Raw genomic sequence first — 15,631 nt, 5'->3', positions numbered from 1 at the left:
TAATTCATTACAGCTTGATTTCTGTGTATCTAGCGCCCTCTGTTGCCCATGGCATTGATTTCAGTGTGTTGTGTTTGACTCAGTCAAGCCCCAGCAGAGCTCCCAGCAGCCCTCAGTCTCCTCACACCGACACAGACTCTCTGGAGAAACCCAAACTCAAGGCTGGAGGATCAGTGGAGAGTTTGAGGAGTTCCCTCAGCGGTCAGAGCTCCATGAGTAAGTGTGTGTGGAAACGCTTCACTATACTTGTGCAAGGCACATTTGTAAAAGTGTCAGATAAAATAAACAAATATAGACTTTATAATATTAAACCTTATTAAAGTATATAAATGTACAAAATATAAAAATATTATATAAAAGCCAAATAGTCATCCCCAAGTTCATAAATGGCCATTCTATGTTTTTAGGTATTATGTTTTCATTCAAATATTAAAAAGCCAAAAGGTGTCTGTATAATATCTAAGTATAATACAGAGTTTTTATTGTCAAGTAAAACTATTTTTTCTTTTAAATTAAGTACTTAAAATGACTAAAACTGAAATAAAAAGGAAAAAAAATGATTCATGACTTCATGAAAAAAAGCACATAACAAAATTACTGAAAAATTACGAATAAAATATATGTATAATACAGTGGTGTTATTGTTAACTAAAACTATAAAAAAAAAAAACTGAAATAAAATACAATTGAAATTGAAATACTTGCTAAAATTACTAAAACTAAAAAAGAAATAAAAATAAACTAAAGCTAAAAAGTAAAAATAAATAAATTCAAATGATGAAAGCACATAACAAAATAATAATAGATATGTATAATACTGTGTTGTTTTTGTTTACTAAAACTATTAAAAACCGTTTTCATAACAAAACGAAAAATGATCAATTTTGCCTTAAAAACTGAAATAAACGTAAAATAAGTAGAAATAAACTGTTTAATATATAATTATATATAAAAATATATAATTTAATATAAATAGAAAAATAATTACAAATTACAAATTTTTAATCTAAAATTAAAATCAAAACTGAAATACAAAATCTATTTCAAAATGTTATACAATAATAAATACAGTATTATATAGTATATAATCAATACTAAAACAACAGAAAATGTATAAAAGAATAAAGTATAATGAATGCTGAATGTATAATGAAAGTATACATAGAATATAACACAGTAGTTTAATAGATAATAAACAAGCCTGCTGGTCATCATGCAAAATAAACCTGACAGGGTGATGTTGGTGTTATAATTGAATTATGTTGTGAAAATGACTTGCTGACTGTATATTATTTTACTTAGTACACATCTGCTTATTGAATAAACTGACATGAAATATAGATTTTTTTTCATTGTTTTATTTTAAGAAGAAATTGAAATTAATAGTTTTATAGTCTAGTGACTTTAAAATCTTGTTATAGTCTAGTACAGAATTGACCAGAAATGGATATTTATTAAAAACCGAGAAGAAAAAAAACACCTTATGGTATCAGATGATACTCTGGTACTAAATGATTACCGTATTCATATACCACGGTATACACAGTACTTTAAAGAATACCAGGGTTGATCCATGGTACTTTTGGTCAGTAGATGTGTTTAAATCAGAAGTTGTTTTGGCAGGCGGTCAGACGGTCAGCACCACAGATTCGTCCACCAGCAACCGAGAGAGTGTGAAATCAGAAGACGGTGATGAAGACGAGCTGCCGTACAGAGGACCGTTCTGTGGCCGCGCTCTCGTACACACGGACTTCACCCCGAGCCCGTACGACACCGACTCCCTCAAACTCAAGGTCACACAGCTGCTTTCTCATAAATAACTCCAGCATCAGTTCCTTTGCTCTGCATCTAAAGCACACGTTTGCCTTGCAGAGAGGAGATATGATCGACGTCATCAGTAAGCCGCCCATGGGCACGTGGATGGGGCTGCTGAATAACAAGGTGGGAACATTTAAGTTCATCTACGTGGAGACGCTAAACGAGGAAGAGGAGAAACCCAAACGCAGTGTGAAGAAGAGGAGGAAGAGCCATCCTCCCAAACCGACCTCTGTAGAGGAGCTTCTGGAGCGCATCAATCTCAAAGTAATGTCTCTTTAAACTACAAAAACACAACAATGCTCCGTTCAGTTCCTTACTATGGAGACCCTGAAGGGACAGTGTGACCAAAAAAATATGAGATGGGAGGAAAAATTATTTGGCAATGCTGTTAAAGAACACACAAGTTTTTGCGAGGGAACGCAAAAGCAATGACTTATTCCATCTCATATTTCGGTAACACTTTACAATAATGTTCTCATTTGTTAACATTAGTTAATGTATTAACTAACACGAACTAACTATGAGCAATACATTTGTTACAGCATTTATTCATATTTGTTAACGTTAGTTAATAAAAATACAGTCGTTCATTGTTCGTTAGTTCACAGTGCATTTACTAATGTTAACAAATACAACTTTTGATTTGAATAATGTATTATTAAATGTAAATGATTAATAAATGCTGTAGAAGTGCAGTTCATTATTTATTCATGTTACCTAATGTAGTTATGCAGTGTTATTTTAGTATTATTTATACCCTATTACAGTATATAAATATATTGATATATATATGGAATTGGCTTTTATTTTATACATTCCGTTTTCATTTTAATTTGTTACATTTTTAGTAAGTTATATTCACATGTCATTTTTTTATTAGTCAATTTGTTACATACTTTTGTTATATGCTTTTGTCATTTTTAATTGTGTTTAATTTATTTTTATCTCAGTTGTAGTTTTAGTTCAGGTTTATTTTTTTTATTTCCAGCTAGTAATTTTTGTGCTAAACTAAACTTAAGTTCTTCATCTGATATTTGGATTTTATTTTATTTAATTTTTACATTTTCAACTTTCTTTATTGTGTAATGTTGCTGTTTGAGTGCCTCGTTTTTAGTCTCTTTCCAGGAATGAACACGTCACAATATTCCTCATTTAAATAATACATATGCAAAATAAAGGAGTGGGGCCTGGTTGAGTTAGTTAGTAGTGTGTTGAAACCATAGACTGTAAAAAAATATGGACGTAGTGTCCGTGGCGTCACCCGTAGGTTTCTGAAGAGCATTTTTGAAGCCTAAAGTGGGTGGAGCCGGTCGTTGCCGCGAGTCACTCCCGGATAATTGAAAATGGGCAAAGAGGCGGGACGTGGGTGGAGCTGAGGAGCCTGGTTGCTGAAACCACGCCCACCTTGCTCGACGTGATCGAGTTAGCTCTGGATTAGGAGCTAATGCTATATGCTACTAGCAGTGCCAAGTCTGCGACTGCACAGGGGCTCGCGTTAAAGTTTTAACATGCATTTTAACATGGGGAGTATATGGAATTGACTCCCTTTTGGAGCCTGTCTCTAGCGGCCAGTCGATGAATTGCAGTTTAATTCACTTCTGTATTGGTTTCAAAAGAGAGAAGGGGAGGTTGCCGCTTGGTTGAAACTCGTGGTTATGGTAAGCTTATGGTATGGAAACTCGTGGTATCGTAACATCTCCCAAACACGCTCGAAACTGTTGACCAATCACAGCACACTGGACCAGCCAACCAATCAGAGCACATTCTGCTTTTCAGAGGGAGGGGCTTAGAGAGAGGAACTTAACAGGTGCGTCTCCAAAAAGCATCATTAGTCAAGTCAAGTCATCTTCATTTATATAGTGCTGTTAACAATGGAGATTGTTTCAAAGCAGCTTTACAGAGATAAACATACAATTTACGGTAACAGAGATTGTTTTGGCTTTATAGCGATTTTGAATAATGTTATTTCCAGCTAAAGTTGGTTTTGATTGATTCACTTCCAGCAAAATTATCATTTGTTATTACATTAGGGGCCACTAAGACGACGGCGTTCTCTCTAAACAGACTTTAAACGCGAACCTGTGACCGGATGGCGTTCACATGCGCATTAAAAATTGATTCTATAGTTATATTCGTTTGAATATGTGTGCGCAGGTTTGTAATTTCCCTACAAACCATGCCTAAACAAACTACTTGTCTTGCCTATAAATTTGATACAGAATTTTATTTTATCACTTCGGGGTACGCGAACCGGATTTTCAACAACGCTTTATCTGTAGAGTGGGAAAGGGATCCTCCATAGGGAGAGGATAGTTGACACTTCAGCACTGCATTGTCATCGGGTCCAGGCGAATCTCCTTCGTCAGATCTGGATACAGCCTGGATCCGGCAGGCTGCAGGAAAACCTCGGGATAAACAAAGACACTAAAGTTAGCGTAGATGCCATTCTTCTTATGATGTAACGAGTACATCTGGATTTAAGGGAAGTGTTCCCAGTTCCGGCTGACCTAATCTATGCAGCCTAACATTGAATTATAGAAGGCTATAATGTATTATGTGTATGCTAGGTCAAAGAGATGTGTTTTTAGTCTAGCTTTGAACTGACAGAGTGTGTCTGCTTCCCGGACAATGGTAGGAAGACTGTTCCAAAGTTTTGGTGCTAAATAGGAAAAGGATCTACCGCCAGCAGTCGATTTAGATATTCTAGGTATTATCAACTGGCCGGAATTTTGAGATCGCAATAGACGTGAAGGACTATAATGCTTTAAAAGCTCGCTCAAGTACTGCGGAGCTAAACCATTTAGTGCTTTGTAAGTAATCAACAATATTTTAAAATTTATACGATGTTTAATATAGGCAGCCAATGCAGTGTTGACAGAACCGGGCTAATATGGTCATATTTCCTGGTTCTGGTAAGAACTCGAGCTGCTGCGTTTTGAACTAGCTGTAGTTTATTTATTAAGCGTGCAGGGCAACCACCCAGTAGAGCATTACAATAATCTAGCCTTGATGTCATGAACGCATGAACTAATTGTTCTGCATTTGTTAGTGAGAGCATATGGCGTAATTTAGATATGTTTTTAAGATGGAAAAATGCGGTTTTACAGATACTAGACACGTGACTTTCAAATGAGAGATTGGTATCAAAGAGCACACCCAGGTTCCTAACCGACGACGAGGACTTAACAGAGCAGCCATCAAGTGTTAGACAGTATTCTAGGTTATTACATGTGGAAGTTTTTTGTCCAATTATTAGAATCTCTGTCTTTTCAGAATTTAGTAGTAGGAAATTACTAGTCATCCAATTTTTTATATCGGCTATGCATTCCGTTAATTTTGTGAATTGGTAAGTTTCGTCGGGGCGTGAAGAAATATACAGCTGAGTATCATCGGCATAACAGTGAAAACTAATTCCATGTTCCCTAATGATATCTCCTAATGGTGGCATGTACAGAGTGAACAGCAATGGTCCTAGTACTGAGCCTTGTGGTACGCCATACTGAACTTGTGATCGATAAGACATCTCTTCATTTATTGCTACAAACTGATAAGGGTCAGTTAAGTATGATTTAAACCATGCTAATGCAATTCCACTAATGCCAGTCAATAGTATCAAATGCAGCATTAAGATCAAGTAACACTAATAGAGAGGTACAACCACGATCGGATGATAAGAGCAAATCATTTGTGACTCTGATGAGAGCTGTCTCGGTACTATGGTACGCATTAGCCAACTATGGTCGCAAGTTCTGTTTTATTGTGTCGAAAACTTCAGGAAACACTCTGCGTACTGACCGACTGGGAAGAGAGGTGCTGAAACAATGTAAAAATAATGTGTTTTTTTGAACATTCAAGCATGAAAACATTGTAGCAGACCCCAAAAAGAAAATCAAGTCTGAAAAAGGGTATACTAGTTTTAGTTGTAATACACAATAATAACCCTGGTTCCTCGTCCTGCAGGAGCACATGCCCACGTTCCTGTTTAACGGCTATGAGGATCTGGACACGTTTAAGTTGTTGGAGGAGGAAGATCTGGACGAGCTGAACATTAGAGATCCTCAGCACAGAGCCGTCCTGCTCACCGCCGTGGAGCTTCTGCAGGAGTGTGACAGTGAGAGACCGACCACAAACACACACACACACACTAAGTGCGTTTACATGGAGCCTTGCATTCCGATTACAATTGGTTTAAAAGTCCAATCCGAATGAAAGTGCTCCATGTAAACAACTCAATTGGAATAAAAATAGCCAAACCGATTGAAAGGGGTGTGATAAACCTTTTCTAATCCGTTCGATAGGACGTGTAAACACCTGATCGGATTGAAAACCGAAACTGGAAAGTTGTGTGCATGTGCAATGACTCGGAACGAGCTGATGCTGTTGTTGAATATAATAAATGACTATCGTGTCATTCTAAAATTCTCTTTCCACTCATCGTCTGTGAAACGCTGCAGGGCAATGTTGTTCCACAAGTGCTTTCTTCGACTCTCATATGCAGACGCCTTGTTTTGGGCACAGGAAGGGGCGTTTACTGCTTGACTAATATAAGCACCATTGGCACGAAGCTTCGTGAGCTCATCGTCTCCTAAATAGGACCTGAAATAAATAAATAAGTCAGCTTTTTAAAAACAAAGAAAATGAGGATGGAGAGTATGCGCCAACAGTGGGAAACTGTGTATTCGTGCAGTGTGCGCATGTCAAAACTTTCAGTTCGATTTTGAAGCTTGTGACATAAACACACACATCAACAAGATCCAAGTGTCCATGTAAACATGCCTACTGAGAGATATTTTACTGTTTTGCCTGATATCCGCACCATATTTAAGTCACTAAAAAAATGTGTACTGTAAGTCTCTATAAAAGTCTATATACACTACTGTTTACCAATTCAGGTCAGTAATTTTTGAAATAAAGAAATAAATAATTTTATTCAGCAATACAGCAAAGGTGACCGTAAAGACATAATGTTATCAAATATTTCTATTTCAAATAAATGCTTCGTCAAAGAATCATGAAAAAAATAAATGTTTCTTGGACACCAAATCATCATATTAGAATGATTTCTGTAGGATCATGTGAGACTGGAGTAAAGATGCTGAAAATTCAGAGTTACCATCACAGAAATAAATGACATTTTAAAATGCATTTCAATAGAAAAGAGATATATTAAACAATAAACAAATTGTAACAATTCTTTACAATATTACTGTATTTTTGATGCATCCTTGGTGAGCACAAAAGACGTTTAAAATAATTTCAACGTTAGTTATTTATACTATTGGTATATATTTATAATAGTAAATATTTGTATTTAATAATATATATTTTTAAATTAATATATATATATACAAAGTAAAAAAATATTTTTTACAAATATTTTAAATAATATTTACTTCAAAATTGTCAGTCAGTAAGGGGATGTAAAAATATATCACTGTAATAATATTACTATTGTAATACCCAGATACATATGTGTTTATTTCTCATTAAAATATTCCTAAAACTTTGAATGTAAAACCTTGTGTATTAAATTAAAAATTAATGTTTGCTCTCGAACTATTTTTTTTTTGTGAGAGAAAAAAATGAAAAATATGATTTCAGCTGAATGTTACTTTGTCCCTCCTACATTAAATTTATTACATAAAATTGTAATTTAACCGTATGATTTGGTTTGTCATTGCATACATTGCTATGTATGGATCATAAAGCATGTAAATGCATTTATATGAACTATATGCATTGCAAATATTTATTATAGGCCATATCCAACATTCAATTTCATACAATATGTAACAGAAAAAGCTTATAATGTTACATTTGAACAGCATTTATTAAAAAAAATTAACAGTCATGCCAAAATAATAAAATCGAACCAAATTCCGACCACATTTTAGACTTCATGAGCATCATATCTTTTAGTAAAGAACTAAAATGGTGTTTTTGTTCAGGTAACAGTGACCCGGAGCGCGAGGGATCATCTGGAGAGAAGCTTCTGTTCGAGGGCAGCGTCCCGCCAGGAGACTCTCCTCGAGACTCGGGCTGTTACGAGAGCAACGAGAACCTGGAGAACGGTAATGACAGCCTTCCTCACCTGTGACTCTCCAGCCCTCCTCTTCCTCCTCTCTGTGATCTCTGCATGCTCCAGAATACAGTCTTCTGCTTTCACTCCTCTCTCTGCTGTGAGGACGACATCTGCTTTCATTCCCAGCTTTCAGCGGACCAGAGCATCTCTCATCCACAGCATCAGTTACTCGTGACGTGACTTTGCATTGAGATTTCACTTCAGTCCCATTTCCATTCGAGAACCGAGTTTCTACCGTGTTGCGTGATTTGCTGAATTTGTGTTGAACCAAAAAGAGTGAAGAAGTTTGGTCCTAAATCAATATTATTCACTGTCACAGCTTGAAATTCTGATCACATAAATGTTCAATATCATTTGCTTTGGTATAGACGAACAAAAGAATCCTACTCATAACATGCTCATGTTAATAGCCCTTGTGAAGAGTTGACGATGTCATTTTTATTTTTTTTGCTTGTGCTTGCGAGACGTTGCTGTTTGTGTGTGTATATTTTTCTAGTAAAAATACTATGATGTTGCACAATATCTTTAAATGTGCCTAAAAATCATTTGTGATATGCAAACGTATGAGACTAAAGTAGATATATTTACAAAACAAAAAAAAGTCTATACATCTTGCTCCACTGGTAGAGACAAGAGATACAGTACAATCATAGCTGCAATGACATCAACATGTCTATATGAGATATTCAGTCTTAAATAAAGAGTGAAACTCATGAAAACATGTCCTGGTCACATTTCACCCCAATATCAACTTGGAGAAATACAAAATTAAAAGAAAAGGCCTGTTTTAAGCCAATTTTTCTTTTTTTTCATATATATTAAACACATTTTACCCTCAAATGTATGTTTACATAAATGCTAAATGACTATTTAAAAGTAAGATTTTTGTGATAACTATTATTTTTAGTGGTACTTGTCATTATTATAATACACAGTTTTTTTAATTAGCTATAAATTAAAGCAGTACACTACAACCGTGTTAATACTTTAATACATTAATACTCATTTTTATAATATTATGTAATACTAACAATAGGAATTCAATAGAAATATGAATTGAAATTGTCTAAAATTATTAATAATATTGTAATATTATAGATTATATTGATAGTAGGTTTAATCAGATATAATAATATTAGATTATTAATTAGTTAATTTTTGCATTACATTAATATTGACATTTTTTTTACAGTTTGAGGGTGTGTTTAATGACAATCTCACAGTGCAAGAAGTTCATAATGGAGTGATCGTTTTTGTTAAGCAAAACTTTTTTTTATTTGTTTCTTTGATTTTGGGATTACATATGACCCGGAAATGTTCTTAAGATTTTGTAAGATTCATCCACAAATGTCTTACATGTTCTTTTGCAACTGTGGCTAAGCGTATAGGATCCATGTACATGGACTGACTGAAACTCTGAGCTCTGTGTGTGTGTCACTGACCGAAGGAGAGATGTCAGTCAATGTCATTACAGAAGCTATGGAATAAAATACTCTATGATCTCTTCATCTGAATCGCCTGCTTATTCCTGTCTGCTCCTTTTCCATCCAGTACATTCTGTTCACTCTTATATTTCATCACTATGCACAACAAATCAGTTTCTCTTTGCATGATCTTTTCCATCAGTCTATGATCTGTCTCAAGTAAAAAATGCTGCTGTTTAAAAGATTTGCTTAATGTTTTTTAAATAAAACCAAGACTGCATTTATTTGATCAAAAATACAGTAAAAAGTGTAATTTGTCCCTTTTCAGCATCATTACTCCAGTCTTTTGTGTCACATGATTATTCAGAAATGCTGCTCAAGAAGCATTTATAACTATTATCAATGTTGAAAACTGTTTTTTTCTCTCTCTGATGAATACAAAGTTAAAAAGAACAGCATATTTGAAAAAGAAATCTTTTGTAACATTATAAATCTTAACTGTAACTTTTGATCAATTGAATGCATCTCCCTAAACTTTTAAATGGTACTATTTAAAAAAAAAAAAATATATATATATATATATATATATATATATATATATATATATTTAGGGCTGTCAAATGATTAATCACGATTAATCACATCCAAAATAAAAGTTTTTTTTACATAATATATGTGGGTGCACTGTGGGTGCACCCACATATATTATGTAAAAAAAACTTTTATTTTGGATGTGATTAATCACGATTAATCATTTGACAGCCCTAATATATATATATATATATATACTGTATATATATCCAGTTGTGTCGTTTCAAACTCGTATGACTCATTTTGAACTGTGTTTTGTTGTCATGTTGAATCACATCTTCTTCACGTGAATCTTCCTGTAGGCAAAGGCAAAAAGACGTCTCATTTAAGCAGGTCCTCATCAGGCTTTGAGTCCAGCCATCTCTCCTCCCCTGAGTTTCCCATCCCACCCCTCTGCCATTCCAGCAGGTTGACCCCAAAACCCAGACCGGACCTTCCACTTCCACTGCAGCTCGACTCCATGCAGGATCTTCATCTGGGAAGGAACCCCTACATCCTCGGAGGAAAACCCCTGAGTCGCAGTTGCGGCGCCCTGGATCATCAGTCCAGTCCAACAGAGCTGTTGAAGCGTTACTTCTCAGTAGAGGAACTTCATCTGCACATACAATCGTCTGACGGTACTGAGGAGAATTCAAGTCAAGGACAGGAGAATGTCGAGTCTGAAGAGATTGGACATGGAGCTCAGCCGTCCTCAAGCGTTTCAGTGGTGAAGTATGAAGAGGTTCCTGTAGTAGATGACCGTCCTCCAAGCACACAGCGCACGAAACCACCAATTCCTCCAAAACCTCTCCCACTGGCATTATTAAAGAGCAGGGACACTGGCGTCGGGAGAAATGAGGTTTCCACAAGCACATCATCTAAGACGAACTCTGGCCAGGAAGTTCCCAGGAACTCCAAGTCACTCATTTACAGACCGGCCAAGAAAGTTCATTCTGGGAAAATGGCCAACCTGGAGACTTTAGTGGAGGAAAAGTTATGCTCTGATGGCATCGACCTCACAGATGAGCCATATTCTGACAAGGTATCTGTTTTTTTCTGACTTGATTAATGGTATATATTACAGATGTTGTCTTTGCAGAGAACCCTCTGGTGGTTCTTGGTCATTTAGACTGAAAAGTAATGCATTTAGAATTTTCTTCATTGGAATGGGACAACTTGATGACTTGTGTCGCACTTGGTGTATGAACACAAAAAAAATTGTGGACATGATTAAAAAAAAATAGAAATTAGTCACACTTGTGATAGGAAAGGAATGGGAAATATGAAAATACAGAACTATTGTATCGGGTACAATCTACAAATCAGCCACAATGAAGATTTTGTGTCTAATGTCTAAATATATATATATATATATATATATATATATACTACGGAGCCCATAAAGGGAAAAAATATGAAATGGTGGAAAATATATTTGTCAAACAGGTCAAATGGTTTTGCGAGCAATGCAAAGTTTCTCGGGGGAGAGAATGCAAAAGCATTGACATTATTTTTCCTCCCATCTCATATTTTTTTCCACCACCATGTCCCTTTAGGGCTTCTGTAATAACCAAATCCAAAACCTAATAAAAGTAAGTAATTATGTCTGAAAATACTCTAAGCATAGGGGTCTCAAACTCAACTTAACTGGGGGCCGCTGGAGGTAAAGTCGGGGTCAGGCTGGGCAGCATCAAGTATTCCTCAAAAAATAGTATTCAAAAAGGAGTAGGCTACATCTGATCCAATCTTCTCAATATTTATTATTAACGTTTCTTCTGAACTGTTCCTCTGAATTTGAACATTCCTTTCTGTACATGATTGGTTCTTCATGAGCTGTCCTTCTGACAGTTGAAGTTCATTTTACAAACTTTCTTTGTCTATAACGCATATTTGTGATATTTATATTTGCTTATGTCCTTTTTATTTTCTTTATACAACACATTAATGATATTGAATGTTTTTTTTGGAAGGCACATTTCCTTTTATTATACTTAGAAAAACAATTATTGCTTTTGAAATACAAATATTTGCAGTCATGTCTGCCCGTCTTATTGAATTCTTTTTACACATGTATAGTGTCTCAAATTACTGACTGCACAAATCAAAGCAAACCTTCTTATCAACCTGTTGGACACATATTACAAGCTCAAAATGATTATTCTCACATTGTTCTAGAGCAGGGGTCTCCAACACGTCGCTCGCGAGCTGCCAGTAGCTCGTGGCCTGATTGGTGGTAGCTCGACAAGGGGCCGTTCACATATCGCGCTCACATATTTTGCACGCTTAAGTTCGTTATTTCAAATGTAGGCGCGCGGCAAGCGAGCTCATAATTGAAGCGACGCGCTCATTTTTTCCAGGCGCAGTATGTTTGTACTTCGCGGTTGTCTATGACAACTATTGACAACAAACCCACCGTAAGCTGTCACGAGACTATCTGTGGTAGCCCGTAAGGGATAAAAAAAATTTTTTTTTTTAAAACGCGGCACACGCAACGACGGGCCGCACTAACATTAAACTTTAATGTCAAGTAGGGGGCCCCGCGGGCCGCGAGTTTGAGACCACTTAGAGAATGCACAGACATATTTAATTTGAACACACTGGATTCATTGAAAAGAAAATTGGATAAAAATTGTTTAACTATTCTAGCATTTGTATTATATAGAAATAAATGCTGCATAATTTAGAGGTAAATATTGTTTAGTACTTCTAAATATAAAATGTTAAAGAATAAATATTATTGAAACAAAATTTAGTGCAATTATTTCATAAAAAAAATGTTACACTTATTGTCTTCGGTCTGTTTTGATCGTCAAGGATGTGACCCTTAGCCTTTCAAAGTATACTGTATTGCGCGAATGCAGGCGGTCGACACATGCACTCTAAAAAATGTCATCTTTGCCGATGTATTCTTTTAAACTGAAGCAAAGACTATAGATATAGAAAGATGTTCCACTCATATATTACTCATGAATGGGAGAAACTGCAACGCGCAATATGGTGGAATAGTCCCGCCTTCTAAGTAAAAGAGCCAATCGCTGATTGGTAAAGTCATAACATCACTGCACCTGACGTTTCAAGCTTCGGTTCCCCAAAAAAAAGAAGAAGCTTTTTTAACGCTATTTGAGCACAAGAAACAACATTTATTGGACAGTTAATGTCAGATTCTGTTGCTGATTTGAAATATGTTATTTAATTGTGAGTTCAGGAAGCAGTTTTTGAGATTTCAGGATTCCCCCATTCAAATAGATAGGACATTGTATTGGATGGCCGAAAGAGCTGCCCGGAGGCGTTGCAAATATGGCCGCCGAGTGAACAGACTTTCATTGAAAGGGACTTTGACCAAAGACTATAGAATAACACAAAACGCACCACTCGTATTGTTTCGAATGGGGAAAAGTGCAATGCTCAATATGGCGGAATAAGTCCCGCCTTCTAAATAAGAGCCAATGGCCGATTGGTAAAGTCATCGTGTCACTGCATCTGCCGTTAAGAGCTCCGGTTCCTATAGAAACAGTCAGATGCGAGTCTCCACTGCGCATTAGCTTGATCCAGCCTGAAAAATTTCGTTTTCTGTCGCAATTTGAGCGTTTAAAAACAAAATGTATGAGACTGTTGTTGTCAGATTTCGTTGGGGATTTTAAATATAAATTTAATCGTAAGCTTGGCGAACAGTTTTGGAGAATTTGATGTTTCCCCATTCAAAAAGAAGCTGCACTCGCATGCCGGAGAGGCGTTTCAAAGATGGCCGCCGAGTGAAATGACTAGTCTTAAAGGGACGTTGGTTATATTCAACTTTCTGAAAACAAAACAGGGTCTTTTCTTTGACTAAAGTTGCAGCTATCTCATAATCCCCTCACACAAGGGCTTGTCAATGTAGGCGTCTGTTGTTGTTGCAGTCTTCTGTATTTTGTTGTTGTTCCATCTATTTAGTTTCTACAGTGACACAATGGCCTTGTCTAGTGTTGCCACCTTGTGGAATAACCGATTAGTGCAAAACAAATTCTGTACGCATGCGCGTACAAAGTGCTATAGTTTATTGATCTCTCTTCTCTTTCTTTCAGCATGGCCGTTACGGAGTGCCTTTCTCTCTGATCCAGAGATATTCTGAAGATCTGGACAAACCTTTGGGTGACATTGCCATTCTGATTGATCAGACAAGAGTCCAACGACTTCTGAAGCAGCATCGTATAGCAGTGAGTGTCCTGTCTCGTGACGCCATACAGTATGTTGAGTGTCAATGGACCCTTTTCACATTTCTGGGGTTCTCCGAACGAAGCAGAAATCGTCATAGTTGGGTAAACTTTTAGTGGTGAACGGGAGACATCAGAAAATGTCATTTTTCAACTAATAGCAAAAGGAAAAATCCATGATAGTGTTTCCATAACTCTCCAAGAGGGAAGAGAATTATTGAAATTTGCCATCACTCCCTCAGCCTTTGTATTAGAAACACCCTTGCAGCCATGTTCATTTTGTAAGTAATATAACTGCCAAAGTAGTACTATAACACAAAAGTTTAATGTTATATATGAAAAACTTTACTAGATTTGTGATGTTGATAACGGTGTAAACGCTTCATCGCTGTCTGTGAAAAGGGTCAGTTACACATTCTTTACAAATGTGTCTGACTTTGACTTTCTTTCGTATGTTCATATCACAGATCCCATTGAGAGGATTGTCAGAGATATGTGTGATCCCTTGAGCACTTCCGGACAACATCGTGCTGAATCCTGAACTGTGGGAGAAGCTTAGGATAATACCAGCTGATTGATTATAAATCCAGCTGACTCCTGAAGTTTAAAGATCATGAATCATTGACTCTCCTGGTGGAATTTGACATGCTCTTGATTCACCTGAAAGTTTGTTTCTAATTCAAATTTCTCTTTACCTGTCCTTTTAGGCTTGAGACAGCACAGTAGAAACTGAAGTAGTCTGACATTTATTTGTGGTTTCATTTGAAACCTCCACTAGTGGACACTGAAGAATGATTTGTTTTGAGTCAAATTGAATCTGTTATGATCAAAAGGCACCAGTTCCAGATTTGAACCAACTCTTTAGGAGTTTGTGGAAACCATAAATGTTGCCTTTGAAAATGTATATAATAGTTCATCTGAGTGAAACCTACTTTTGCTGTCATTTGTTTTGGATAGATCATCATTATATTGATATTTTATTTTAATAGAAGCAGTTTTTGTATTATTTTGTTATCTGCCCAAACTAAAAAGCATGTTCTCTGTAAACTGCATTGTCTTATATTTTGAGTAATGTTCATATTGATTTCAAAACATATTTATTTCCTGCTGTAATATAGGACTTATTTGGGGATTTTTGCTTGTAAAATTTTACATAGGCTACATATTTTAATCAATAACGTTCTGTTATGGGGTAAAGAAGGGTTCTGTTCTGTTATGTGCTAATGCAAGTTGGTGTGAATGAACTGAATGTTTGTAAATGTATTTTCAGAGATGTTTAAAAACTAATAAAGCTTTTGATTCGTTAAAAACCTTGATTAATTATATATATATATATATATATATATATATATATATATATGTGTGTGTGTATATACACACACAGCACAGTAGCACAGTATATATATAATGTCTTGGACTTTGATAAATGGACTTGGAAGTTTGTATTCTTTTTCGAGTTCAGTCAAGTCCGTGGAACTAGAGGACACAATATAGTATTATTCAGTAATGAAACAAAACGACTTACATTGTGTTTGTGTAAAACTACT

The 15,631-nt window shown here is 35.9% G+C and overlaps 1 protein-coding gene across 3 annotated transcripts in view; it reads left to right on the top strand.

The window, feature by feature from the left end:
- Nucleotides 1-15,394, top strand: part of sash1b (SAM and SH3 domain containing 1b) — a 121,091-nt gene extending 105,697 nt beyond the window's left edge. For all 3 annotated transcript variants that reach the window (XM_056256012.1, XM_056256014.1, XM_056256013.1), the window contains 8 exons: nt 84-216; nt 1,624-1,793; nt 1,873-2,082; nt 5,779-5,929; nt 7,767-7,889; nt 10,218-10,936; nt 13,956-14,087; nt 14,552-15,394. In XM_056256012.1, the coding sequence (XP_056111987.1) occupies nt 84-216; nt 1,624-1,793; nt 1,873-2,082; nt 5,779-5,929; nt 7,767-7,889; nt 10,218-10,936; nt 13,956-14,087; nt 14,552-14,593 (1,680 nt within the window). In that variant the 3' untranslated portion in view covers nt 14,594-15,394. The remainder of the gene's footprint in view (nt 1-83; nt 217-1,623; nt 1,794-1,872; nt 2,083-5,778; nt 5,930-7,766; nt 7,890-10,217; nt 10,937-13,955; nt 14,088-14,551) is intronic.
- Nucleotides 15,395-15,631: the final 237 nt, after the last annotated feature.

Source organism: Rhinichthys klamathensis, unplaced genomic scaffold (genome assembly GCF_029890125.1).
Source record: "Rhinichthys klamathensis goyatoka isolate OS25496 unplaced genomic scaffold, OSU_Roscu_1.1 h1tg000123l_1, whole genome shotgun sequence".
Lineage (NCBI taxonomy): Eukaryota > Metazoa > Chordata > Actinopteri > Cypriniformes > Leuciscidae > Rhinichthys > Rhinichthys klamathensis.
The sequence above is the reverse complement of the archived record's forward strand: the minus strand, read 5'-3'. Positions and strand labels throughout refer to the sequence as shown.